Source organism: Pituophis catenifer, unplaced genomic scaffold (genome assembly GCF_029215685.1).
Source record: "Pituophis catenifer annectens isolate HBS135680 unplaced genomic scaffold, rPitCat1.0.hap2 SCAF_1, whole genome shotgun sequence".
NCBI lineage: Eukaryota > Metazoa > Chordata > Lepidosauria > Squamata > Colubridae > Pituophis > Pituophis catenifer.
The window spans coordinates 314125938-314153125 of record NW_027256881.1 but is presented as its reverse complement, the minus strand read 5'-3'; the positions used below and the strand labels follow the sequence as shown (position 1 = coordinate 314153125).

Below are 27188 nucleotides of genomic sequence, written 5' to 3'. Positions count from 1 at the left end.
ACCCCACTCCAGGGGAAGGATACTGCAAAATCCCATTCCCACCCCACTCTGGGGCCATCCAGAGGTGGTATTTGCCAGTTCTCCGAACTACTCAAAATTTCCGCTACCGGTTCTCCAGAACCTGTCAGAACCTGCTGGATTTCACCCCTGATCTAAATGGTGGTGGCATGAAAATGCCCTTGGTTAATGTTGTGCACACTCTTAGACAGTGGGTGAAGCATCTCATGATGATCACTCGCTATCCAAGTAATGCTTCTCTCATTCTTCTGCTCATGCATAGATCCTGCACAGCTCCTTCTGTACTGTCTGAATGCACATGCAGAAAGATTGAAATTAATGTTTGCCTTTTATAATAAAAGATTTTGCCTATTCAAGGACTATAATGCTGTGAGCAACATGCACGTATAGTTTATACTCATTTAATCTTTGTCAGATTCTCCAAAACACACACACACATATAACCTATGGAGCAAAGTAGAACAAATTAAGAAGCATGAGCTTTTCTTCCATAGCAAGTCACTCAAGCCAATGTCTGAAAAATTCTCATATGTTCAATTTACTCTTGTTAGAAAATGCAAGTTAGATTATTTGGAACAGTGTCTTTTTCTAATGCCATTATGTGATGAAGGGGCTTCAACACAATTAGAAATTGTATATTTCATTAAATTAGAAACCAACATTATTGTTAAGCCAAGTATTAAATTATTGCAGCCTTTCCCTAAAAAAATAAATAAAAAATCACATAGCTGAGTTCATTCTATAGACCCTAGTAACATTCATCAGTCAAGCAGAAAGGAAGAAAATATCCTCTTTGGGCAACAATAAATGTGAGATTATTTAAGGATCTTCACATACACACCCACAAATAAGTTGATTTGTTGATAGAACCAAGAAAACAAATATAATGTTATTGAGAAGACATGGTCTGTGGCAGTGGTGGGTTTTAATAAGTTTTACCACCGGTTCGCATCGCGCACCAGCTTTGCGCGTGCCGAACTTGCACTTTGTGCAAGCGCTTTGGAAAAAAAAAACAGCTGAGGCATGGCAATCGCTTCTACTGTGCCTTACAGCTGACCAAAAAACAAATGAAATAAAGGTAGGTATAACGCGGGGGGCGGGGGGGAGTGCCCAAATGAAATTCAGAGCGAACCGGTTTGCTCTCTTATGAAGATTTCCACTACTGGTTCTCCTGAACCAGGGAGAACTGGTAGCAACCCACCACTGGTCTGTGGAGTCTATAACTCCCTGAGTCTGACTATAACAAACAGTTGTAAATTTTTATTGCATTCACCCATTCTCACAGCAAATATTCCTAGATACAGAATCTTTCATTATTGGTATCATTCATAGAATTCTTTATTGGCCAAGTGTGATTGGACACACAAGGAATTTGTCAAGAATCATAAGGTACAACACTTAATGATAGTCATAGGGTACAAACAAGCAATCAAATCATATTAGGAAACAGTCAATATAAATTGTAAGGTTTCATCTATACAGAAGTAACCAAATCATGTAGAAATAGATTTCTTGTTTAATTCTCTGCACTTTATCTGTAAATGTATCTGCTCCAGAAATAACAATCTCTGGCCAGTAATTGGCTACCTTTAACATCGTCTACTTTGGGGATGTCAGTTCAGCAGAGGTAATCATCTTGAATGAACTATCTTTCTCCTATATCACCCTTTGTTCTAAGAAAGGGAAGTTTCAAAATCTGTTGACAACTTTATCTCTTTAAAATATATTTTTCTCCCTCTTGCAAGTACAGTTATTCTGAAAAATTTCTGACTTGTGTTGCTGACCAGGTTACGAATGGTTAGGGTTAGAGCTGGTGCTAGGAATTAAAAGCTCAGATGAAGCTGAGGTACAAAGCTCACTAGCAAAAAAGGAAAGGAAAGGAAAGGAAAGGAAAGGAAAGGAAAGGAAAGGAAAGGAAAGGAAAGGAAAGGAAAGGAAAGGAAAGGAAAGGAAAGGAAGGGAAGGGAGGGGAGGGGGAGGGGAGGGGAGGGAAGTAAAGGAAAGGAAAGAAAAGGGAAGGGAAGGAAAAAGGAAAGGAAAGGAAAGGAAAGGAAGGGAAGGGAAGGGAGGGGAGGGGAGGGGAGGGGAGGGAAGGAAAAAGGAAAGGAAAGGAAAGGAAAGGAAAGGAAAGGAAAGGAAAGGAAAGGAAAGGAAAGGAAAGGAAAGGAAAGGAAAGGAAAGGAGGGGAGAGCAGGGCAGGGCAAGGCAGGGGAGGGGAGGGGAGGGGGAGGAAAAAGGAAAGGAAAGGAAAGGAAAGGAAAGGAAAGGAAAGGAAAGGAAAGGAAAGGAAAGGAAAGGAAAGGAATCAGTATATCAGCTTCTTAGAAGGTACAATGCTTTGGGGTACTAAAAATATTGCTTCACCTGGAAATTGTGAAGAAGATGACAGGGCAGGATTGAAGCCTGTGACTGATGCAGGGTTGGTCAGAGAATAATTGTGTATTTTGGATGAGTTTAAATCTCCTGGACAAATTAATTATACTGTAGTACAGCAGCCCCCAACCTTTTGAGCACCAGGAACCAGTTCCACAGAGAGAGGTTTTTCCGCAGACCGGAGAGGTCATGGTTTCATGTGCTGCCTGCATCCCACAGATGGGGCTTTGCTTGCTTGTGTGGACCATTTTCTGGTATGCCACAGATCACGGACCAGGGGTTGGGGACTCCTGCTGTAGTATATTGAAAAAGTTAGGTGTTAATCAGACCAGTTCTTATGTATTACCTCTGAGAAATGCTGGTGAAGCACCAGATGACTAGAGGGAAGCTTCAAAGAAAGGGGGGAGGGGAATCATCAAATTGCAGACATTTCAGACCCCTGGCTTGGTTACAGTGTTTATGAAAAAGATCTTGGAATTGGAATTGCAAACTGAATATAAGTCAACAAAGTGATGTGACTGCAAAAAAACAAACAAACACAATTTTAGGATGTATTAACATAAGTATAATTTACAAATCACATTTCCTGTGATTTGTGATCTATTCTATTTGGCTTGACCCCTCAACATTAGCACTTTTTGTAATACTAAGAATCATAGTTTTAATTAAAAAAAAACACCAAAGAAATTAAATTAGAAACAGGCAACAAAGATGATCAAGGAACTAGAATCTAATCTCTGCAAAGAGACACTGAAGAAATTGAGTATGTGTAACCTTCAAAAAAGATGAGTTATGATGCATTCTTCTAATTCTGAAACACTATCATAGAGAACATAATCAGTGCTAGTCAACTAATGAAAACAAGCAAGCTCAGAGAGCAACAAGGATCCCTCATTCCAATCCTGAGCTACAAATATCCTCCTTTATTGATATATTATAGCATCAATGGAAACTTCTCCCCAAAGTAATAGCAACTTCAGAGTGGATGTTTCTATGTTGAATAGAGGAAGGGGTTAGAAAAACTCTCCCTCAGATGCTACAATTTCAATCCTAATTTCTCCTCACCAACTCATGTGATTTGATTTAGAAGGAAAAAAATGGTAGATACATTTTTAATATCATAGGCAGTTTAAAATTATTCTTAACAACTTAAAAATAAATCTGTTCACTTCCTGGCAGATCCAATCAGGGAGACTTAACAGGAGTTTGTGGTGTTTAAGGAGCAAAAATGTAACAAATCATCCCTTTTAGATGACAGTGTGGACAGAGAGGAAGAGAAGAAATAAAAAGTATTTTTTTTTATTGATGGTGCCTTAAAAACAGAAGTGAAAATAAAAAGCCATGACTGCAGATAGTAATTGTATGTGTGAACTGGAACTGTATTTGATCAGCCACTGCATTACTCAGTGGTGTGACATAGCACCAAAAAAGCAAATGCAATTTTAGGTTGCATCAAAAAAAACTGTTAACATCCAAATCACAAGAAATAATAGGTCCACCTTATTCTGCATTAGTCAGTCCCATTTTGAACCCTTCCTACCTTCAGTTCTCTGCATTACCTTAAGAAAAAATCAGAGAAATTGGATCAATTAAAAAAGGTAAAACTGACAGAATGGATAAAAGTTTTCAAGTCTCTAAATCAGTATCACACAGAAGGTCAATATCATTTTTTTTAACTGCAGAAGAGGGATTGACCTAAATTATAGGAAAACTTGATGTTGTTGAAAATTAGAGGAGGGGGGAACCCCAGGTGTTTGGATAGTGAAACCGATTTAATACTGAGGAAAGTGTAAAATCCCTCCCTGGGATGAAAGTCATGCCCCACCTATACCTAACAATATCATGGCACAATCCTTTTCCTCCCAAGACTCTGTGATATTGTCTTCATTTCATTAGTCCATGATTTATGCAAATTTAACTTAACCATAAGGGGACAGGGTGGTTCAGTGGCTAAGATGCTGAGCTTGTCAATTAGAAAGGTCGGCAATTCAGCGGTTCGAATCCCTAGCGCCACATAACAGAGTGAGTTCCCATTACTTGCCCCAGCTTCTGCCAACCTAGCAGTTCGAAAGCATGTAAAAAATGCAAGTAGAAAAATAGGGACCGCGTTGGTGGAAAGGTAACAGCGTTCCGTGTGCCTTCGATTTTAGTCATGCCGGCCACATGACCACTGAATCGTCATCAAACAGTGCTGGCTCTTCAGCTTAGAAATGGAGATGAGCACCACCCGCTAGAGTTGGGAAGGACTAGCATGTATGTGTGAGGGGAAACTTTACCTTTACCTTTTAACTTAACCATACTTGATATCAGTGTTAGAATAGTATTTTTCAGTAGTGAAATCCAAATTTTTTTTACTACCGGTTCTGTGGGCGTGGCTTGGTGGGCATAGTGTGGCTTGGTGGGCATGGCAGGGGAAGGATACTGCAAAATCCCCATTCCTACCCCACTCCTGGGGGAAGGATATTGCAAAATATCCATTCCCACCCCACTGTGGGGCCAGCCAGAGGTGGTATTTGCCGGTTCTCCAAACTGCTCAAAATTTCCACTACCAGTTCTCCAGAACCTGTCAGAACCTGCTGAATTTCACCCCTGGTATTTTTCCTCCTTATTCAAGCTATTATTTAAGGATAGATTTAAGTTTTATAAAATGTATTAGCGTTTGTCATTCATTATCTTGAAATCGGGTCACTGCAATGATATGTAACAGGAGCAACAAAAGTTAAGTACAAATTGGCAATGAAGACGTGACATTTCATGCTGGAACAGTTTTGTGCCATTTCTAGGATAGGAGAATAGCATTGTGACTTGCTAGTGGGGAAAATTTACTTTCAGTCAGAAACTGGAAAATTATCTATTGGATATGCTTCATTTTGGATTACTGGATTGAACAACAGGTTGGATTTGATGACCTAAATAGCTTGTTTCATCTCTCTGATTCTATTTCTGAATGTAAAAGTAAGAAAAATTAAGAATTGTCTAGGCTGGAGTGGATATAATATAATATGCTTATGTTTGAATCTACTGATGGCCAAAATTCTTGGGCTTTTTTTTTAGCTTTAGGTAATTAAAAATATCAGTCAAATTCTAATATTGGTTCAAATGGCAATACTTGAAAATATATTTAACACTTCTCCATCACACACACATTACACATTACACACACACATACACTTTCCTTATCTAATTTGTTCTTGAAGTTTCTATTAATACTATGTGATTTAGTGACAAAATGTGTTTAGCTTGATATTGTACATTTCTTCCCAGTGTTGAGTCAATTGTAAGCCAGTAGCTTTGGCAGTATTTATATGCACAGATGAAGTTTGTCCCCACTACAACTTTTAACAAAAATTAACAAAAATTAATCCCAACCCTGCTTTATGATAAACATAACAAATATACCACAAGCCCCTTCAGTGGAATTGTTCTTCCCTGTGGCATCCCCAATGTCAACATAATTGTTGTTCCAATCCCTTCACAACCAGGATGATGTGACAAATGTAGATATTCCAATTAACCACTTGCACAAAGAAACACAGCCAGCATATATCACTTCACACTTAGCTCTCTTTTCAGCCTATCATTTAATGCATGATCGCTATCATACATGGCCAAAGTGCACTTCAGCTTCGGGGCATGTTGGGCAACCTGACTTCACCTCTCACACTTTCAACAAAGGCCCTCAGCAAACAAGCAGTCACAGATCCTTCATCTCACATCATTCCTGAGCTGTGAGGAAGCTTTGAGGTTAAATTCCAATGCTGGTATGCTTAAAGCCAGCATGGATTTTCTACTTTCGTGGGTGGTATTACAAGAAAGGAAGTAAATATTTGATATTCCCTGCCTATGTTTTTCTCATCAACTCTTAAACTGTAAATATGTCTGCTAGTTGCTAGGCAACCATCAATGGCTTTTTCTTCAATTTCTGTTCACACAGAGTAACAAACAGTCTGGGTGAGGATGAGAGCAAGATCCGGATTGCAAATGTCCAGATGAGCCAATGATGGCAACAAAGGGATCCAGAAAGCTCTGATCCTTGGCAATGAATCATAAGAGAGAAATAGTTGCATGAAAACAAGGCAGACTCAGAGTAAAACATAACAGAAACAGAAGCTGCTTCCTGCATCTCTTAGATCTCAGAAAGGGATAATTAACTAACATCACCGAGCTCAAAACAACAACAGCAACACCTCAACTCAATCATTTGCTTGCTTGTATTCATGTCCTGCAGAGAAAATGAGCAGACCCTTTCCAACCGCCTCACAATCTGCCTAGGGCTTGAACTGGTTAGTTCATTGACAGAATGTCAGTTAACTTGCTACTGTTATCAGAGACAATCAGCCAAAGCAGGAACATACTTTGTTTTTAATGTGTTTATTTTTTGTAATTTTAATATGGTTTTTATATTGTTTTACTTTTTGCCTGGGAGCTGTCTGAAGTTTATTATAAGGTGGGCAGCTATATAAATATTTTAAATAAATACATAAATATTGGTGATTTGTGTGCAACATCTCTTTGGTGATGATGACTTCTGTTCACTCAGAATCTTTGAACTAGATGGGATTTCAAATAGAAACAAATCTTCAATGATGCATGGCCTCAGTATTGGAAAACTTAGTAGCAGCTTCCACTTCATTCAACACTAATTCTGTATAAGACATTGGATAATAAAAAAACCCAAGAGCCATTATAAAATCTTCTGCCTCTTTAAATCATAGAAATATCCAATTGCTTAACAACAAGTAACCAGAACGCAACAAGAGCAACTTGCGACAGAACTGCTATTTATACCATCAGCTGTCAGAGATGTAGCCAATGGTTAACGCTTACACCTCCCGCCAAAAGAGCTGTCAATTGGTGGTCAATCAGAGGCTACTCCTGGTTGCTGACGGCAACAGGCAGAGGACGCTACAATGTCACTGGATTATGTCACTTTTAAATGATGTCACTGGATTATGTCACTTCTAAATGCAGGTGAAAGAATCATGGGATTGAAAGATTTCCAATGTGTTAAAAAAATGGCTGCATAAAGCAGATGTTGTCTATACTTCTTGTGGAGATAGTGTTTGGTTTTTTTATTTGAAAGAAATTCAGCCGGGCAAACTCCTATCTGCAATTAAAAGTATTAATTTCCTTGTCAAACAGAAAAGTTACAGTAAGACCGATAGTACAGCAATGCTCACTGAATAAAACAAAATAAAACACCATGACAATCATTATCATGAATTAAAATTTTACACATATGTCTAAACAACTCTTAGAAAAGTGTCTATCAATAATTTTGTTTCTTTCTAAGATTTTACAATTAATATGCAAGCAAAATACAAATTTGTAAAACATCACAGATATGATCATGGAAATATACAGTGAGGAAAATGAAATCTCAGTTTATGTAGACCATATTTTCTTTTCATCTCAGTTATTTGTAATTTAAAGATTATAATACCAGCCTACTTTACAATGTTGTTGTAAAACTTGATAGGATTATATTAAACATTAGATCATAGTTTTGAAATCAACTGCATAGTCCTAAGTATTCTTTTCATTACACTGCCAGAGAAACATTCAATCTCTATTTTCTAATGTAATTACTGTGGTATTTTATATAATAAAATGTTGCAAATTGCAGTAAAATATTTTCAGTTCTCAACAGTTATGGTACTGTTGCTGTGTTTAATTTCTATAAATAAATTGTGACTTCTGCTTTAATCAGTTCTTGCATTAAGGGAGCTTGGTCTTTGAATCTTAAATAGCAATGCATATTTAACAGAAGTTATCTCACAGTAGTAGCTTCAGGCTTTATACATAGGGGGGCTGCAGGATGGAGGGAGAAGCTTAGATAGAAGGAAAGGAATGGAAAAATCCAAGCTGCAGAATTTCTATGAGTATGCTGGCTCTGCAAATCACCCCAAAACTTACCTACATGGAAATTACCTTTTTCTGGCTGAATTACAAATAAATCACAAATGATCAAATTCTTGATTCTTTTGCACAACACTTATGCTACATAGAAAATGATTTGATCTGCATCCCCCCAATCTTAGATCGTACTTTCTTTACTTACCAAAAACCTCTAGCAAAACAAAGGAGGAAAGGAACGTCTTCATTTTGCAGCCTCTTGGTTCTACTTTGTCTCCTCAGTCTCCTTATGAACTTTGGACACTTCTTATCATACGACACTTTGTAATTTAAGGAAACTCCGCAGGACTGTGAGATGATTGTGGGGTTAAGAGAGTTCTTCCCTTTTGGTTTAGGCACAATACCTGTCTTTTGTATATTGCTGCTGGAGCATGATCTGAACCATAGCCCTTCCCCCAAAGCAGTATCTCATTTTTTTTTTTTAATGCTATGCAAAAAGAGTAGGGCATATGAAAAAGTAATCTCAGTATAACTTCAAGTCTACAATATGTGACCCTTTAAAATCAGATTACAGATTAATAGAGTTGGAAGGGACCTTGTGTGTCATCTAGTCCAACCCTCTGCCCAAGCAGACCCTACATCATTTCTCATAGATGGCAGTCCAGTCTCTTCTTGAAAACTTCCAGTGATGAAGCTCTCACAACTTCTGAAGACAAGTTGTTCCATTGGTTGATTGCTCTCACTGTCAGAAAATATCTCCTTATTTCCAGGTTGAATCTATCCTTGCTCAGTTTCCATCCATTATTCCTTGTCTGGCCTTCAGGTGCTTTAGAAAATAGCTTGACCCCCTCCTCTCTGTGGCAGCCCCTCAAACATTGAAGCACTGCTATCATGTCTCCCCTTGTTCTTCTCTTCACTAGACTAGCCCTGCCCAGTTCCTCCAACCATCGTATATTTTAGCCTCCAGTCCCTTAATCATCTTGGTTGCTCTTCTCTGCACTCTTTCTAGAGTCTCAACATCTTTTTTTATAGTGTGGTGAACAAAACTGGATGCAATATTCTAGGTGTGGTCTTACTAAGGCTTTATAGAATGGTATTAGTACCTCACTTGATTTTGATTTTATCCCTCTGTTAATGCAACTCGTGTTGGCTTTTTTGCACTGTTGACTCATATTTAATTGGTTGGCCACTAAGATTCCAAGATCCCTCTCACAGTTACTGTTATTAACTATTATCAACCTACCCTGACTTCATTCTCACAAGAATTCTTTGTTCAAATGCCACCATCCTCAACCAGCAGTAAGTAGAGTTCCAATAAATTTTGGAAGTCTCCATTAAACACAGCATTATTTACAGAGGATTGTTCCTCCCCCTTTATCCTCTCTTTCCTAGGTGCTCAGGCTACCTTACTGGGGATCTGCCTTTGTTTTATCCTCAGAAAACTAACCCTATGAATAATGTTTGGGTGAGAACAAGCAACTTGTCCAAAGTGTTTCCATGGCTGACTTGGTGGACATGGCTGAAACAACCTCATTCTTAGTCTAATATTCATTTATTCATATCAAATCAAATTTAATATTTTATTACAATCAAGGACCAGCACAATTTAAAATGTTCAAAGAGTATCTAGTTAAAAGTTCTAGAATAAAATAATAACAAATAAAATCAATATTGAAATCATAATTTGGCAGTCTATCTATTGGTTGTACGTAAACAAGAGCATGGCCTAAGCTATGATGTACTATTGTGATGGCCTATAGTTATTAGATACTAAAATACAACAGGGTGATAATATCATAAGATTTGGAGCATGAATTATATAAAATGGTTATAATGGATTATTCATCAAGGTCTGGGGAATTTTTAGTGCTGCTGCACAGAATCTAGCTACCTGCGCTATGACTATGATCCATTTGGCTTTAAGCAACCGCTGAACATTGGAATGGTCAGGAAATCTATTAACTGTCGTGAAAGTAAATTTTGTTTGAATGTGTCTGTAAAAAGAGCAGCAAAGAAGGATGTGTCCAGAGGTTTCCACCTCTCCAGAATCACAGGGACAGAGTCGTTCAGCCAGGGGTATCCCTTTATATTTTCTGTCATTTATTTATTCAAATTTATTAGCTGTCCAACTCTGAGTGGCATACAAAAGTTGAAAATGCATAAAAGCAGATAAAACATCAAACCAAACAATCCAGTTGAAAATGATCAAACAAGGCAAATCAAACAAAACTTTCCCTTCATAGTTACAATTACAACTACACAGTAATACATCAACTCCTGACTTGGAAACAAAGCCAGGTTTTAACAATTTTCTGGAACTCTAGGAAACAGGTGCTGTCCTTATCTCTGGGGAGATGCTATTACAGAGTGGGGGTCACAGAGAACAGAGAAGGCATACTTCAAAAGTCGCTTTTGAGCAGGGGTCTCCAACGTTGGCAACTTTAGCGCATGCTGACTGAGGAATTCTCGGAGTTGAAGTCCACAAGTCGTAAAGATGCCAAGGTTGGAGATCCCTGCTTTTGATGACAACATTTAATACCCAGGCTATTATATTACACTGGTACTATGTCCAAACATGAAGCAAAGCCATAAGTAATTGCAGCATATCGTACCACCAAATATAAAAGGGGAATGAAGAAAAAATATGAATAAATGCATACAATTGGAGAGGTGCAATTATCAAAATGTCTCATCTCAGGGAAACTATTTGCTTATGAAGGCAGGCAGAAAAATAGAATGTTGCGCTGTAAATTTAATTTATTAATTCCAAAGTAGTCCTGTTAAAGCTAATAGAACTTTTCCAAAGCAAGTGGAGTTGTAGATTAGAGCTATCAGTTTCCTTCTCTGACATTGGTTTAGGAATTATCATTAGCTTTCATTAATTGAATTTCATTCACTGTTTGTAAAATGTTAACATTTTATAGAGCTACTATTCATTATGCTATTATGCTCATTCCCACTCTAAAAGATCCATTATCTAATAATTACTAATAATAGTGTCAAATTGGTAGCTTTTGCAATTAAACTTCCTGAAGACATCAGTGAATAAAAATAATTTTATTAAAATTTGGAAATTGGATGACGGTGATGATGATCATCAGAGAAGGGAAGACAGTGCAGAAGAAGGAACTGAGAAGAAAGTGAAACATATTTACATAATAGCATTTTTCTTGCTAAAAGCAAAAAGAGTTGGAGCTCACAAGAAAGATTCAGTAAAGGTCATTAATTAATGGAAGAGGGGAAAAAATGAAGAAAAATAGATACATTGTGTACTCCTGAAACTAAAAGAGAAGAATTTAATAGCATCTAAATGAATGTGTTCTCTTCTGGAATATAGACAATGAATATGGAAGTAAAGTCTTGATGCAATTATAAATTAAAGGGCTGCAATGTATGTTAGAAAGCATGAATGGGATTCATCGAGATTGTTAGGATTTGTATGAAAACACAAATTGGTAGTTTGGTAATACTTTTGTGTTAATACCATGTTTCCTCGAAAGTAAGACCCTGTCTTATATTTTTTTGAACCCTGAAATAAGCACTTAAGCTTATTGCCATGCGTTCAAAAGCCCGACTGGGCTTATTAACAGGGGATGTCTTATTTTGGGGAAAACGGGGTACTCCAATATGCTTATAATGAAAGAACCAAGGGCGAGTTTTGGAAAATGTTGCAAAATTTATACATATGATCCAAAGATCATGTTATTCTGTTAAGTGACATGGATAAGTGAGTGAAAATGAGGCAAGAGAGCAAGGAAAATGGTTTTGCCATGGGCAACTCAAAAGAACAAAACTGATATGCTTAGATAAAGAAATAGATAAAGATCTATTTCAAATATTTGGGTTAAGAGAGACTAATAGAGGTAGGTCTATTCAGGTGTATTCATGGCAAAGGAATCATTCTGAAAGCATGATTAATTGTTGATATGGAAAAAATGACATAGTATATATATGTCATAGTAATTGGTGGTATACGTCATATATACGTCATCATAATGAAAGATTTTGGCATTTGGCTTTCCCCCCTCCTAATATGGCTTTAGAAAAAGGTTGATTTTGTGGGGACAGAGAAAGGAGTTAAGTCAGGTTTGTTGACTACAATAGGTGTGAGAGCCAAAATGTGACTAAAGTAATAGATGGAATCCTGAGTAGTATTCCCAAAGCAAAGTGTCAATTAATTAAGTGTGAAACTGGAATAAGCCATTGTCCAAAAAGAATATAGTGGAGTTAGAGAAGGTTCAGAGAGGATAACTAAGATGATCAAGCACTGGAACAGCTTCTCTAAGTGGAAACTATGATATTTGGTGCTTTTTAGTCTAGAGAGAAGGCAAATAAGAGGGGGCATGATTGAGATACATGGTGTTGATAAAGTAAACAAGGGGAAGCTATTTTCTCTCCCCTAGATACTAGAATCAGAGATCACCCAATGAAATGGAATCTAGGAAGAGTCAAGGCAGACTAAAGCATTTTTATACAATGCATAATTGAACTTTGGAATTTACTGCCACAGTATATAGTGGAGAAACTGAAATCTCAGCTATCAGCATTCTCTATCAGCTTGGTTGGCTTCAAAATGGGTTGGAGTGAGTCATGAAAATCCTGGGGATCAATGGCAATTAGCCTTGATGGGCATGTGACTGCCTCTGAAGACCATCTGCTGGGAGTCTAGTGAGCTTCCTTGTGCACTTGGTTGGCTAGTATGAGAACAGCTGAACTAGATGGACCAGGGATCTGATCTAGGAGGCACTGCTTATGCTTTTATGTTTTTATGTTCTAGAGCTAGTTTGGTAGCCTATTGCTGGATGATAACCATCAGTGATTGCTGACTATGAAGAGCCTGTGGCTTGGATAGTGGTGCTGGCAAGAAGCTTTGGCAAGCACCTATCAGAAGTAGAAATCATGGTCTGTGGTATGTGTGGAACTGGTGACAATTCTATGGCTTAATCTAAATAGAAGTGACAGCTGATCTGGCATATTGGGAGGGCTGAAAGGGGAGAGCTGTAGTGCTCTGATTTTGTGGAGTATGGGTAGCAGGAACAAAATCAGACTAGACAACAAGCCAAATTCTGACCTGAGCCCTGCAACTGTACTGATGGAAGAAGTAAAACATCCATACTCACAGTCAAATGGAGAGAAGATTATTTCTAGCCAATTGGATTACTTGTTGTGGAAGAACCTAGATTTTATGACATCTACAAAATTTGTTTGCTGGATGGATCCCAAACTATTGTATGTGGATTATGACATTCAAAACAATTTGTTTCTGGCCTGGATGGCAGGAGAATGACTGTTTCCTCTCTAGGGAAGAGACAGCATAGGCTTATCTCAGGGGTGAAATCCAGCAGGTTCTGACAGGTTCTGGAGAACCAGTAGTGGAAATTTTGAGCAGTTCGGAGAACCGGTAGTGGAAATCTTGAGTAGTTTGGAGATCCGGCAAATACCACCTCTGGCTGGCACCAGTATCCTTCCCCTGCCACACTCACGAAGCCACGCCCACAGAACTGGTGGTAAAAAAATTTGGATTTCACCACTGGCTTATCTCCTTGGAGTTTGCCATCTGTGGACCAAATAAAAATGGGCCATAGTGTGGAAAAGACATGGAAATTGACCTTTAAGTGTGCATATAAATGATTATTTTTTAAAGCTCTCTTTGTTGGCAAATGAGTCTAGGAGTCTACTGAGTGTTAACTGAGTATTGGATGTTTGGGATTGGAGGAGGTGATATTGTATGAGAAGCCCTTGGAATCTGGCATTGCTCCTTAGAGTTCAAAAACAGACTGGACATATGGAATTGGAGAACAGGTAGAACTGATAATGTCACCTAGTTGGGTAATGAAATGTCTGCAGACAAACAGCTAATCTCAGAGAGCCCCAAGAACTCTGCAATTGAATTCTGAGGTACAGATGTTCTCTCCTATTGGAATGTTAAAGCTGCTTGGAATATGCTGAGAAGTGTGGAAAATGTGGTGAAATTAAGTAAAAAAGGCTATAGGTGGGGGGAAAAAATTCATGTAGAAGAATAATTCATGCAAAAATGAGAATGATAAAAATACCATACAGCGCGCATATAGAGAAAGAGACATCTACAAAGAAAACAGTCTAAAAGGGCAAGGATTAATAAAATATGTAGAGCAATTTTGATAGAAATAAAAAGCTGTTTGGCATATAGGTAAAACAGGCAAACAAGAAACTTGTACTCGATGGAACTGAATCTATCTCTCTCTATATATAAATGGCTCTCTCTCTCTCTCTCTCTCTCTCTCTCTCTCTCTCTCTCTCTCTCTCTCTCTGTGTGTGTGTGTGTGTGTGTGTGTGTGTGTGTGTGTGTGTGTGTTCTGGACACCTTGAGCAATTTCAACCAAACTTGATACACAGATGACTTACTCTCTAGAAAAAAATACTGTGGGGGCAAGACACCCTTAACACTCCTTGGGGTGTATGTTCTGTTAAGATACAGCCTGTTGTGGCTTAAAATAGCTTCTACTGTACTGCCTTAAAATGGCTTCTACTGTACAGCACAGTGGAGTTGCCATGGTAATGGCTTCACAGTACTCCACAAGGGGGCTCCCTCTGGTAAGTGAGAAAATCCAACATTAGAAATTACGTTTGGTCCAGACATTTTCAACAAGGCTTTGATTATTCTTGAGGACAAATGTATGGCCATGATCAATAAAACATTACTGCAACTCGGCCTGCCTGCACCACTATGAGACTGATACAACGTACTTCACAAACATTACATATGAGAAAAGAAATACAATGTCAAACAGCTTAGTGTATATATCACAGACAAGAAGATTTAAAAAAAGCATACCAAATGATCATGGATCAGCTAGCAAAACAACAAGGTGGTATCATTTTACTTGATGCTTCTGGGGGCACAAGGAAAACATTTTCAACTAATTTAATTCTCACCGAAATCAGGGCTCAGGGAGAAGTTGCTCTTGCCATCGCCTCTTCATTCCTTTTCTTGTCTAACACAGGATTGGGATAAATAAATATTGGGCAACGCCAGGTTATCAGCTAGTAAAAAATAAAAGTGATGAAATAATTTCAGACTGATTTGAAATGAGGAATATTTGTGGAAAGGAATATTTTAGAGATTCATATGGAAACAATGGTGATGTCAAAAAAGTGGAATTGAAGTGAGTTTTGTAAGAGTCCAAGTAAAATGGACGAAAAAGAAGTAATAAATGCTGTGAGAATATTAAATATAGTGAAGTTGCAAGTGTGGATGATAGAACTGAAGAAATTGGACAGATAGGAGTTAAAGGGCTGGTAGAAACATAATGATGTGACAGGCAGAAATGATACATTTTGTTTATGGAGTGGCTGTTTGACTTATTTAATATGTATGGGAAGATTGCATCGGTGCCTGATGATTAGACGAATGATGTTGCTGTTTCCATGTACATAGTAAGAGGGAATATAAAAAATTCACTAAGGTGTATGTGTTGATTAACTGTGCCTCAGAAGGTTTTGGGTAAATTCTGACTGAAAATGTTCAGACAGTGACAGTGAGAAAAATTGGGAAAGTTCAGTGTTGTGAATGCAGAAGTACATAGGCAGCAATTAGGAAGGAAAGAAGAAAGGAAGGAAGGAAGGAAGGAAGGAAGGAAGGAAGGAAGGAAGGAAGGAAGGAAGGAAGATGATACAGTGAATAGAATTTAATTATGCAACAGAGAAGACACACTTTCTTGATCCCATAAGATGATAACATTTAGGGTTGCCAGGTCTGCTTCCAAAAAATAGCGGACAAGCGGGGGGGGGGTTTAAGTAGTAAAAAAATAAAAAAAAATTTACAATTAAATTATATATTTTCTTACAAACATTTTAACACGTATTAAAATAATCACTTCAAAACTTTACTTAAAATTCAAAACATCAAATATATTATAATAATATGTAAAATATTAAATTACATTTTACTTTGCTGTCATGTGTATTTTTTATTTGACTGCGCAGCTTTGATCAATTCTTTGTGTTTAAGGAATAATTCTTTAATTTCAGTACAACGTTGAGAAATATTAAAAAATATACAAAGTTCACTTCGAACTGATGGTACAAGCAGTCGGTTACGTTCGTCAGTCCACAAATTTCCCATGACGCTGAAAATTCGTTCAACTTTTGCATTTGATACCGGAATTGATGCACAATACTGGAACAGTTTCAGTAAACTCAGAGCTGGCTCTTTCTTGAAAAAGTATGTCCACTTATCAAGGGATGAATCGCCCTGCAGATGAACATAAACTTCTTCTAAGGCAGAAATTTCATCGAAGAGAGTGTTGGGTGGAAGTTCTTCTCGCCATGGTGATAATAACCAGATGTTCATCATTTCTTCTAAAGTTGGAGGATTATTGCGATCAATTAGATTGAAACAATTTAGCATCTCATATACTGAATTGGTGAAATTATACCACTTTTCTAGGTACGCAATGGCTCTTTGATACACGTTGATGGCTTCTTTCTTGAACTTTTGCGCTGCATTCTCAGGCAAATGTTTTTTATGTAAGGCAAATAAAACTTTCATTCCAAAAACCTGCTCATCGTATTTTTTTTTTTGCATGCAAGAATTTTCTTGTTTTCCAGCTTCAGTAGGGTGTCTTGCATTATTGACATGAAGAAGTGTGTGAAATATAAATACAATTCTGAAATTGTTGGTTCATCATCCTTTGCGAGTTCATTTTCCTGATCTGAAATAAGGTTCCAGATAACCTTATGGCACTCATCAGATCCAAGAGAAATAAAATATGATTTTAGAGGTATCTAGTTTAAAAGAAGTCTTTTGACCGCTTTAAACAAACTTAACCAACGTGTTGGAACATGGCGCAAAACTTCATGGAATTCTGACTCGTAAAACTTACGTACCATTTCATCATAAAGCTTTTGAATAAAAAAAATGTCCACTATTTTGTGAAAAAAAATAGTGAACATAATGTGAAAAAAGCAGACCGTCCCCTCAAATAGTGGACACCTGGCAACCCTAATATTTAGCAGAAGGGCCTTAAAGCATACAAACTCTGCTTGGAATGTACCGGGTAAACATAAACAGTTGGAAATAGGCAGACTCTCAGTTATGAAGGCCCTATGCTACAAATGAATTTCATAGATAACAACCAGCACGTTGAATTACAATTGACAGACAAAGCAGATTGTGTAGCAGTGGTAACACATGGGCATACTGGTAATGGATAGTATATGGTCTGTTATAGAATGTCAAATAATGTGTAAATTGTTGTATATGAAAGTGAGCTGAATTGAGTACAGTGGGAATAGGGTACCAGTCAGTGGTGGGTTGCTCCCGGTTATGTCCAGTTCTTATGAACTTGTAGTAAAAGTGGCGGGAGGCTCCACCCACCCGCCCGGACATCATAATGGATAATCTGTGCATGCGCACGCTCCCGTTGCGAACCGGTAGTAAAGTTAAGTAGAACCCACCCCTGGTACCGGTAATCCTCAAGTTAGGACCACAATTGAGATTGGATTATTGATCATTGAGCAAACCAGTTGTTAAGTGGGATGTCATCTGACTGCTTCACTCAATGTTCACAATCCCAGCACTCCAACTGAGATCATTAAGCAAGTGGGAGACCTTGGGAAGCTCTGCTCAGGAACTGACAATCTTCTGTGCCAATACCCAAGCAGGATTTTCAACTCCTGAACAAAGAAAAGCTTGTGTGTGGCCTGCACCGGGCCTCCCAGAACCACCCCCATCTACCTGAGGCATCCCACACCCCTTACCTTATTTTACTGACTCTCTGTTTGGATTTTAGCTCCCTGTCACCTCCAGGGGTTGGCTGAAAGAGCTGCCAGCTGAAGGAGTTCCGCTCTCAGTGAATGCACAGAAGGGGAACTCCTTCAGGGGAACTCCTTCAGAGGGATAGGAATTACAGCCCTTGTATACTGCTGATCTTCTTTTCTTTTTGATTATTTATTTATAAATTTTGCTTGGTTGCCTATCTTAAGTGAATAACTCTGGGCAATTCACAAAAACAGGCATCACCAGATAGTTAGTATTTTTGACTACGGATCGCACAGAACAATGTTCAGTAAATGTAAAGCCCATCGTTTTAAAGAAGAAACACTTTGAATTATATCTAGTAACAACTACTGATACCGCTCTTTAAGCACTGATTGACATGCATAATTTGCTACAATCAGACAGCAGCACTTTAAAAAAATCTCTTATCCATTGAAATATAGATGTATTTTTGATAAACATATTTTGGTTAATGGCTGGCAAGTTATGCTTCCCAGGGAAAGTCACTCAATGGGTGCCATTAGAGGTAAGAGGTTGTTTGTATAGCATTCCTATTTCCAAGTTCAGGGACTATATCAAAAATTGTCTAAGCCAACACCCAGAATAGAATCAAGTTCCTTATGGGTGCCCTTTCTGACCTGAATGCTAAGAAGATAAACATATACCTGAAGCTGATTTACGAATAACAGCAATGCAAAATCCCTTCAGCCATAGTTTTTTAGCTTCTTTCCTTAAGCAAAAAGCAAATGTACATAATTAAAAAAATAACATATAAATGGTGTTTTATTTCACCATAAAACATAAAGAGACAAACGCAGAAAGAAATTGTCTCAAGCTCATACACATACATTGCAGCAAATTAGTTATAAATAATTTCATTATTATTTGAAAAGTGGGAATGTTGGCTAATTAATGCCAAGGAGATGAGTCAGAGGTTACACCCCAGTGGCTAATTTAGGGCTAGGCAACTTTATTCATTATTCATTCATTCATTAATATTTATAGCTTGTCCCAATTCACATAGACTTTGGGCAGTGAATAACTTAGTTCAAAACAATTTTAAAAAACATGGCAGTAAACAAAATACGTACTGTAAGTGATGCCCAGAATCAGCTAGAGGCCAAGAGTATAGCAAAATAATATCGCTTTAGCTTGCTTACAAAATGCATAGAGAATTAAGAATCACTCTATTTCCAAGGAAACAATATTCCATAAGATGCAGGCAACCAGTGAGAAGATTTGTTTCCTGGTCTATCCCCAGTGTACTCACAAGGAGGGGAGACCTTCAATAGGACCGCTCTAAAGCCGAGGGTTCAGGGGAGGGGAGGGGGGGTAGCGGTTGTTATAAAGGAAGGTCTTGGTCCGAAGGAGGCCACTGTGCCTCAGATAACCGGATGTGAGTCCCTCTTTGTGAAGTGGTGTCATGGGGTGCAGGTGGGCCTGCTGATCACGTACCTGGCTCCCTGCCACGTGGTGGCAGTCCTGCCTGAACTCCTCAGCGTGATAGCCAGGATGGCGGTTGATACTCCCAGACTTATGGTTATGGGGGATTTCAACCTGCCATCCGTCTGTGAAACGTCTGAGGTGGCTTGGGAGTTCATGGCTTCCAAGGCCATGGACCTGACCCAGTTAGTTCATGGCCCTACACACATAAGGGGACACACTCTGGACTTGGTTTTCATCTCTGGCCAGTGGTGAATGGTTTAGATATAGGGGATGTAGTGATTAAACCCTTGTCATGGTCTGACTATTCTCTCCTTCAACTTGACCTTCAAACCACTACACCCCGCTGCAGGGAGGGGGAACTGACTAGGTGGTTCCACCCCAGGCACCTGATGGATCCTGATAAGTTCCAGTCGGAGCTTGGGCCTTTCCCTGAGGCTCTGGCTCACGACCCGACTGAAGACCTAGTGGCCGCCTGGGATAGGGCAGCCGCTGGAGCTTTGGACCGTGTCGTGCCTTTGCGGCCTCTGACCCGCCACCGATCTCACTTAGCTCCCTGGTTCTCCAAGGAGCTGAGGGAGATGAAGTGCCGGAAAAGATGCCTAGAGAGCAGTTGGAGGGCTAGCCTTTCCAAATCCGACGGAACACTGGTAAGGTCTCATATTAAGACCTACCTAGTGGCGATAAAAACAGCAAAGTTTAATTATTTTTCCGTTCTTATTGCATCTGCAGATAACCGCCCAGCCGCCCTGTTCAAGGTGACCCACTCCCTGCTCCATCCGGGAGTGCGGGAGGACCCCTTGGAGGGCAGGGCTGAGGATTTTGTGCAGTATCTGCATGACAAAGTTGCTCAAATTCAGGAAGGCCTGGACTCTGATTGGGTAGATACAGGCGGGGTGACGGAAACAGGTCTTGAGAGCGTTATCTGGGAGGAGTTTGACCCAGTGACCCCTGAAGACATGGACAGGGATTCTGGGTAGACTTAGCGCGGCCACTTGTTTATTGGACCCGTGTCCTCCTGGTTGGTACTGGCTTCCTGGGAGGTTACACGAGGCTGGCTCCAGGGGGTTGTTAACGCTTCTTTGAGAGATGGCTACTTTCCCGCCACCTTGAAAGAGGCAGTGGTGAGGCCCCTCCTCAAGAAGCCCTCCCTGGACCCAGCTGTTTTAGTAAATTATTGTCCAGTCTCCAACCTTCGCTTTCTGGTGAAGGTTGCTGAGAGTGTGGTGGCACGACAGTTTCCCCAGTACCTGGATGAAGGGGTCTATCTTGATCCATTCCAGGCGGGCTTCAGGCCTAGGCACAGCACAGAAACAGCATTGGTCGCATTGGTTGATGATCTCTGGAGGGCTTGGGACAGGGGCTGTTCCTCTGTCCTGGTCCTGTTAGATCTCTCAGCGGCTTTTGATACCATTGACCATGGTATCATGCTGCACCGGTTGGAGGGGTTAGGGGAGGGGGGCACTGTGTTGCAGTGGTTCTCCTCCTTCCTCTCTGACCAGTCGCAGTTTGTGTTGACGGGGGGCCAGAGGTCGACCCCGAGGTGCCTTGTATGTGGGGTGCCACAGGGGTCGGTCCTCTTGCCCCTTCTGTTCAACATTGATGTGAAGCCGCTGGGTGAGATCATCCGTGGTTTCGGGGTGAAGTACCATCAGTACGCTGATGACACTCAGCTGTACATCTCCACCCCAGACCATCCCAATGATGCCCTTGATGTGATGTCCCCGTGTCTGGAGGCCGTACAGATCTGGATGGGGAGAAACAGGCTCAAGCTCAACCCATCCAAGACCGAGTGGCTGTGGCTTCCGGCGTCCCGATATAGTCAGTTGGTGCCATCTCTGACTATTGGGGGCGAGTCGTTGGCCCCCACAGAGAGGGCTCGCAACTTGGGTGTCCTCCTGGATGCACGGCTGTCTTTAGAAGAGCATGTGACAGCTGTGGCCAGGGGGGCTTTTTATCAGATTCACCTGATTCGCCAGTTGCGTTCCTTTCTGGACCGGGACTCCTTACACACAGTCACTCATGCCCTCGTCACTTCCCGCCTGGACTACTGCAATGCTCTCTACATGGGGCTCCCCTTGAAGAACACCCGGAGGTTCCAACTGGTCCAGAATGCGGCTGCGTGGGTGATTATGGGAGCGTCATGGCGCTCCTATGTAACACCTCTCCTGCGTGAGCTGCACTGGCTCCTGGTGGTCCTCCAGGTGCGATTCAAGGTGTTGGTGACCACCTTTAGAGCGCTCCATGGCTTAGGGCCTAGATATTTACGGGACCGCCTTCTGCCACCGAGAGCCTCCCACCGACCAGTACGCTCCCACAGAGAGGGGCTCCTCCGGGTGCCATCGGCCAAACAATGCCGACTGGTGGCCCCCAGGGGGAGAGCTTTCTCCTTGGGAGCACCTGCCCTCTGGAACGAGCTCCCCCCGGAGATACGGACAATTCCGGACTTACGTACTTTCTGTTGGGCCCTCAAAACCTTTTTATTTCATCAAGTCGGGCTGGCCTAATCTCTCCAATTGTGTATTTTAATTGGATTTTTAATGGGGGATTTTAACTGTCGGGCCAAAATGTTTAATTTATTTTTAGATTGTTTTTAAATTTGTATTTGATGTTTTTTACTTCTGGCTGTTCACCGCCCTGAGTCCTCCAGGAGAAGGGCGGTATATAAATTTAAATATTAAATTAAATTAAATTAAATTAAATTAAATTAAATTAAATTAAATTAAATTAAATTAAATAATTAAATTAAATTAAATTAAATTAAATAATTAAATTAAATTAAATTAAATTAAATTAAATTAAATTAAATTAAATTAAATTAAATTAAATTAAATTAAATTAAATTAAATTAAATTAAATTAAATTAAATTATTAAATTAAATTAAATGGTAGATTTTATTTTGATGAGGTTTTATCTGAAGTATCCCAGTGTTGCATCATATAAAGTTTTAAAGGTGATGACCAACAGCTTGAATTGATCCTTGAAATCTACTAATAGACAATGTTAGAACTTCACATTTGGTATCACCCTATATTGACGGGATTGATATATCACCAATTATGTTGCTGTACTTTGTACCAATTGTAGTTTCTGAGTGTCTGATGAGAACCATAGCAGATGATGTCACAGGTTAATACAGTATAACCCAGTTATATATCTTTTCCTACACTTCCCAACAGTTGCCGGTGGAAAACCCAGAAACTTTGGATTTTATTTCATAGGCTCCAGAAGGGATTGAACCATAATCTTCAGGCTTATAAAACTGTACAAAACTCTTTCTAGGCTAGATCAAGCTTTAGTTCATTAGCATATAAATGGTAGATAATTCCAAAAAAACATTTCTTGTGCACAAACTGGGAAACAGGATGTGAAAGATGACATTGATAGAAAAAAAAATTTGTAAGGGAATAAATCAGTGATTGTACATAATAGTAACATCTTCTCCTGGGCCTTAATAAATTGAGGGTTATAACTGAAACTGAAAACAAGGCTTATTCATAAAAACTTCAGGAAAGAAGAATGACACACTATAATATAAAGCAATAATAACTGTACAGCACTGGCGTTTGAGTTTATAGCAAATTTTATCATTCAGTTAAACAGCTGGTATGCAGTTGAGCATTAGTCAGAAACCTACAAAATCTCAATACATCTTAATAAATAAAAGCCAGTGACAAGACTTTGATCCAGCAGAGGGTTGTGAGTGAAAAATCAAATGCAAACCCAAAAGATGGCTTCAGCTGATGGATTGTATGCTATGAATAGCCATTTGAGAAATAAATAGCAGCATTTTTATTAATGTAGCAATCTCCACAGTAAAATCATTAAGGCTGTCTAATGCAGCAGGCTGCTTTTCTTGGTTCTCATTTGAAGTCCTCAGGTATCAAGTGAGATGGGGTTATCTGTAGGATATGGTTGAAAAAATTAAGATGGTGGCAATAGAAGTGCAATTGAAGCTCAATCTGTTTTCTTATGTGTGTCACATAACAAATAGGCAGAGCTTTGATCCTAGTTGTAGTCACCGTCTTGACTTTTTTTTTTACTACATCCTAAAGATACCTCTGCTTGAGAAGAATGGCAAAGTAGGTTTGATTCAAAAAGCAGAAACTCCAAATCCTTTCCCCTCAGTAATAAAATTCTAGTAATGAATAAAATAATTGTGCACTTATTCTCACTTTGCATGAAGCCCCAGATGCATACCGAAATTCTGATTTAATAACTTGAGAATTTTGAGAATTACAGTCTTCCCATATCTGCCAGGCTTTGCTCTGAGGCAGAAACATCGTGAAGAAGTTTCCTCAGGCAAATGATTGAAAGAGTCACACATTTTTAGTTATTTTAATTAGTCATTCCCAAGCAGAGAATTTTATGTTTTTTCTGCCTTATGTTCAAAAAACAATTTTATTTATTTTAATTTATTTAATTTATTCACCTGGGGGAGAGAGCACCCATCATGGTACAGTTTTAGAAAGCAAAATATATTTTATCAGTCAAACTCTTGAGCACATAAAAGCTGTTATTTGCACCTATATAGTGACAAGCAGAAATGTGCTAAATATAGTGAGAGTGAAAGAATGAAATAGGAATTCAGCAGATATATATACTACAATAGAGAACCAGCCCTCTTGTGTGTCCCCATTTCTCACTGCAATTGAAAAGCCAAACAAGCATAAGGCTAAGTTTAAAGATCATGTTTGCCAAATAGAAATGGGGATCTCCTCTGTGACCACAAGAACTACAATAGAAGTAAGTGGCATTTTGAACTGAACAGTAAATCTTTGTGAGAGAAAAAGCTGAGGAAAGTTCACCTGAAGATCTTGCCTGGAATTTGGCAACAGGCAACACCAATACAGTAATTAAAAGAGAAAGACAATTCTCTCACAATCTGGTTGTGCGGACATAGAGAAAAGATGAAAGTCAAACCAAATACAGAAGGCAAAAACAATTACTGGACTAATTGTCCCCAAGCACAGCTGTATAGTTTTCTTAACATATGTTAATGTTACAAATATAAAATAAATATAATAATTTATGTATCTCTCCTACTAACAATACTTCTGCAACAAAAATTATTAGCCGGGGCAAAAAGGCATAGTTTTCCAACAGATATCATACTCTGCGATGTCTATTCTTAATCACTAGAGTACAGGGGCTTTTAAAGAAAATGGCAGTTGCTGCTGCTGCCACCACTGTAGACTCTGAGAGGACCAGGTCTCCTTGCCTAAGCAGTAACTACTAATATATTTCGTAATTTTGACTGCCAAGGACTTTTGATAGAACAAAGATACATATTTGTCTTTAAGCTTCCAGCTGCCACAAGACATGTTCTTTGCAACAGAGGGGAGCATAAAAGCAGGGGTGAAATCCAGCAGGTTCTGACAGGTTCTGGAGAATTAGTAGCAGAAATTTTGAGCAGTTCGGAGAACCGGCAAATACCACCTCTGGCTGGCCCCAGAGTGGAGTGGGAATGGAGATTTTATTTATTTATTTTTATTTATTTATTTATTTATTTTGTCAAGCATATATAAGATAACAGGTAAAAGTTTAAACATAATTTGAATACATGAAAAGAGTAAGTATGAAGGAATATTAGGACAGGGACGGTAGGTACGCTGGTGCACATATGCACGCCCTTTACAGACCTCTTAGGAATGGGGTGAGGTCAACAGTAGACAGTTTAAGGTTAAAGATTTGGGGAATTTTATTTTGCAATATCCTTCCCCCAGGAGTGGGGAGGGAATGGGGATTTTGCAGTATCCTTCCCCTGCCAGACCCACCAAGCCATGCCCACCAAGCCATGCCCACCAAGCCATGCCCACAGAACCAGTAGTAAAAAAAAATGGATTTCACCACTGCATAAAAGTCAAGATGGTTTCCATAACCATGCAATTGAAGCCCTGCCCCCCTTTTTAAAAAATCTGCATCACAATCTACTTCTAAATCTCTGACCCTCACCATATCTCAGAGGATCATTACTTCAGGGAAATGACCTTCACAGCAGCCAAATGTTAGTTCCAGATGTGCCACTCCCAATATCAGCATCCATTTTTAGTCTTGGTGACAGATACAAGACCAAAATATAAGAGAACTATGGGGTTCAGTGTAGTTTCCCTTAGTCCTCAGGTATTTCCATAGCCCTGAGCATAGTTGCATTTACTGGAGAGTGTAAATGCAACTTTCCTACATTTGGAATTTAGAACCCCAACATGCAATTCTCAGGCCCAAATTGATCCAGGATAAATGTTCAGCATAGCCACATCATGCTTCAGGATCCAATGAAAGGGAATGAATGCTCGCTTGAAGAACACTGTGAGAATTTCATTAAGAGCAAATGAGTATTTTCATTCATTACAACCTATTAGAGAACACAGAAATGACAACTTCGGAGTCTCTTGACTGCCTTGAAGTTGAGGTAAATATTTCACTTTATCATAATATTCTGGTTTCTAAATACAGAAATAAAACCAAATACATGAGATAATACATACTCCATTTCCACCTTTTTACAACCCTGTAGTCCCTAATATTAAGACAAAATTGGGCATTAATTGTTTAAACATACCATCATTTTCCAGATAGACAGCAGAAGGGCCCCCATGGAATGGAATGAAATAGAGACTTACCCTAAAGATATTTGTGGGGTATTTTTTCAAACCGTAGTTTATTCACTTGAATATATCGGGATTATATTGGCAGATTGATCATATATTAAAATGTAATCCTGCACAAGGATTAAATTCCATCCTCCTTTTACATTTACATAGTCCTTTAACAAATGGAATTAGGCCAGCAGGAGCTGGGAGGATCAATGAGTAATGACAGAATGTATATCACAGTCCTAACTTGGATGCTTTTGCTGAAGAAAGAGAGGCTGTGCCTTTGAAAATGCATGTAGTTTATCCATGAGAAACATTGCCAAATCATCTCATGTATTCAAATCACCGGAAGGCAAAGAGGGATTGTAACTTAACAAATTCCTACGCTCTCCACCCCAACTAGGCCATTTGCTGAGTTGATGTATGTCAAATATTATATTGCAAAGCTGCATTTTCACTAGTGTAATATGTCTAATAAATTGCATGGTTTGTCAGGGAATTTAACTAGGTAGAAATGACTGATTAAGTTAGTGAAACAGCTTGATGTTATCATTTGGATAAGTATTTACCCCTAAATTAAGGAGTAAAGTCAGAACTATTCACGCAAAGTATACTTCAGCCAAATTACCTTTATTAGAAAAAAAGTACTAAATCCAATTTATCATAAAAATTAAACAGAAATGACAAAGGTCTTCATTTCTTTGTGATTTTTCACATTCTTTTGTCTTATTGATCATCTTGCTGATCCTATTTGTAGAACATCTGCATGGTTAAAATGTGAAATTAGGGAAAAGCCAATTTCAGTCACGAAAAGTCATGGTGGGGGGGACTTTGGGCGATTCACTTTCTCCCAGCAGTCTCCATGACAAAAGTCATATATTGTCATGGGGGATAAAATGAAACCACCTTTGAACTTTTGAAGGAAAGATGGGATATAAATACAAGCCAGCCAGCCAGTCAGCTAGCCAGAAATAGATAGATAGATAGATAGATAGATAGATAGATAGATAGATAGATAGATAGATAGATAGATAGATATACAATCACTTCTAAAATATAATTTTACTATAAGGTGATTTAGTGTATTTCCTCATTAGCAGTTGTTCTGATGAGATAAAGCATTATTTCCATTAGTGATATA

At 39.0% G+C, this 27188-nt stretch overlaps 1 protein-coding gene across 1 annotated transcript in view; it reads right to left on the bottom strand.

The window, feature by feature from the left end:
• Positions 1-19608, bottom strand: part of AMN (amnion associated transmembrane protein) — a 110130-nt gene extending 90522 nt beyond the window's left edge. Inside the window, exons 1-2 of the mRNA XM_070936180.1 lie at positions 19463-19608; positions 18673-18737 (exon numbers count right to left, since the gene is read on the bottom strand). Coding sequence (XP_070792281.1) covers positions 18673-18737; positions 19463-19608 — 211 coding nt within the window. The remainder of the gene's footprint in view (positions 1-18672; positions 18738-19462) is intronic.
• Positions 19609-27188: the final 7580 nt, after the last annotated feature.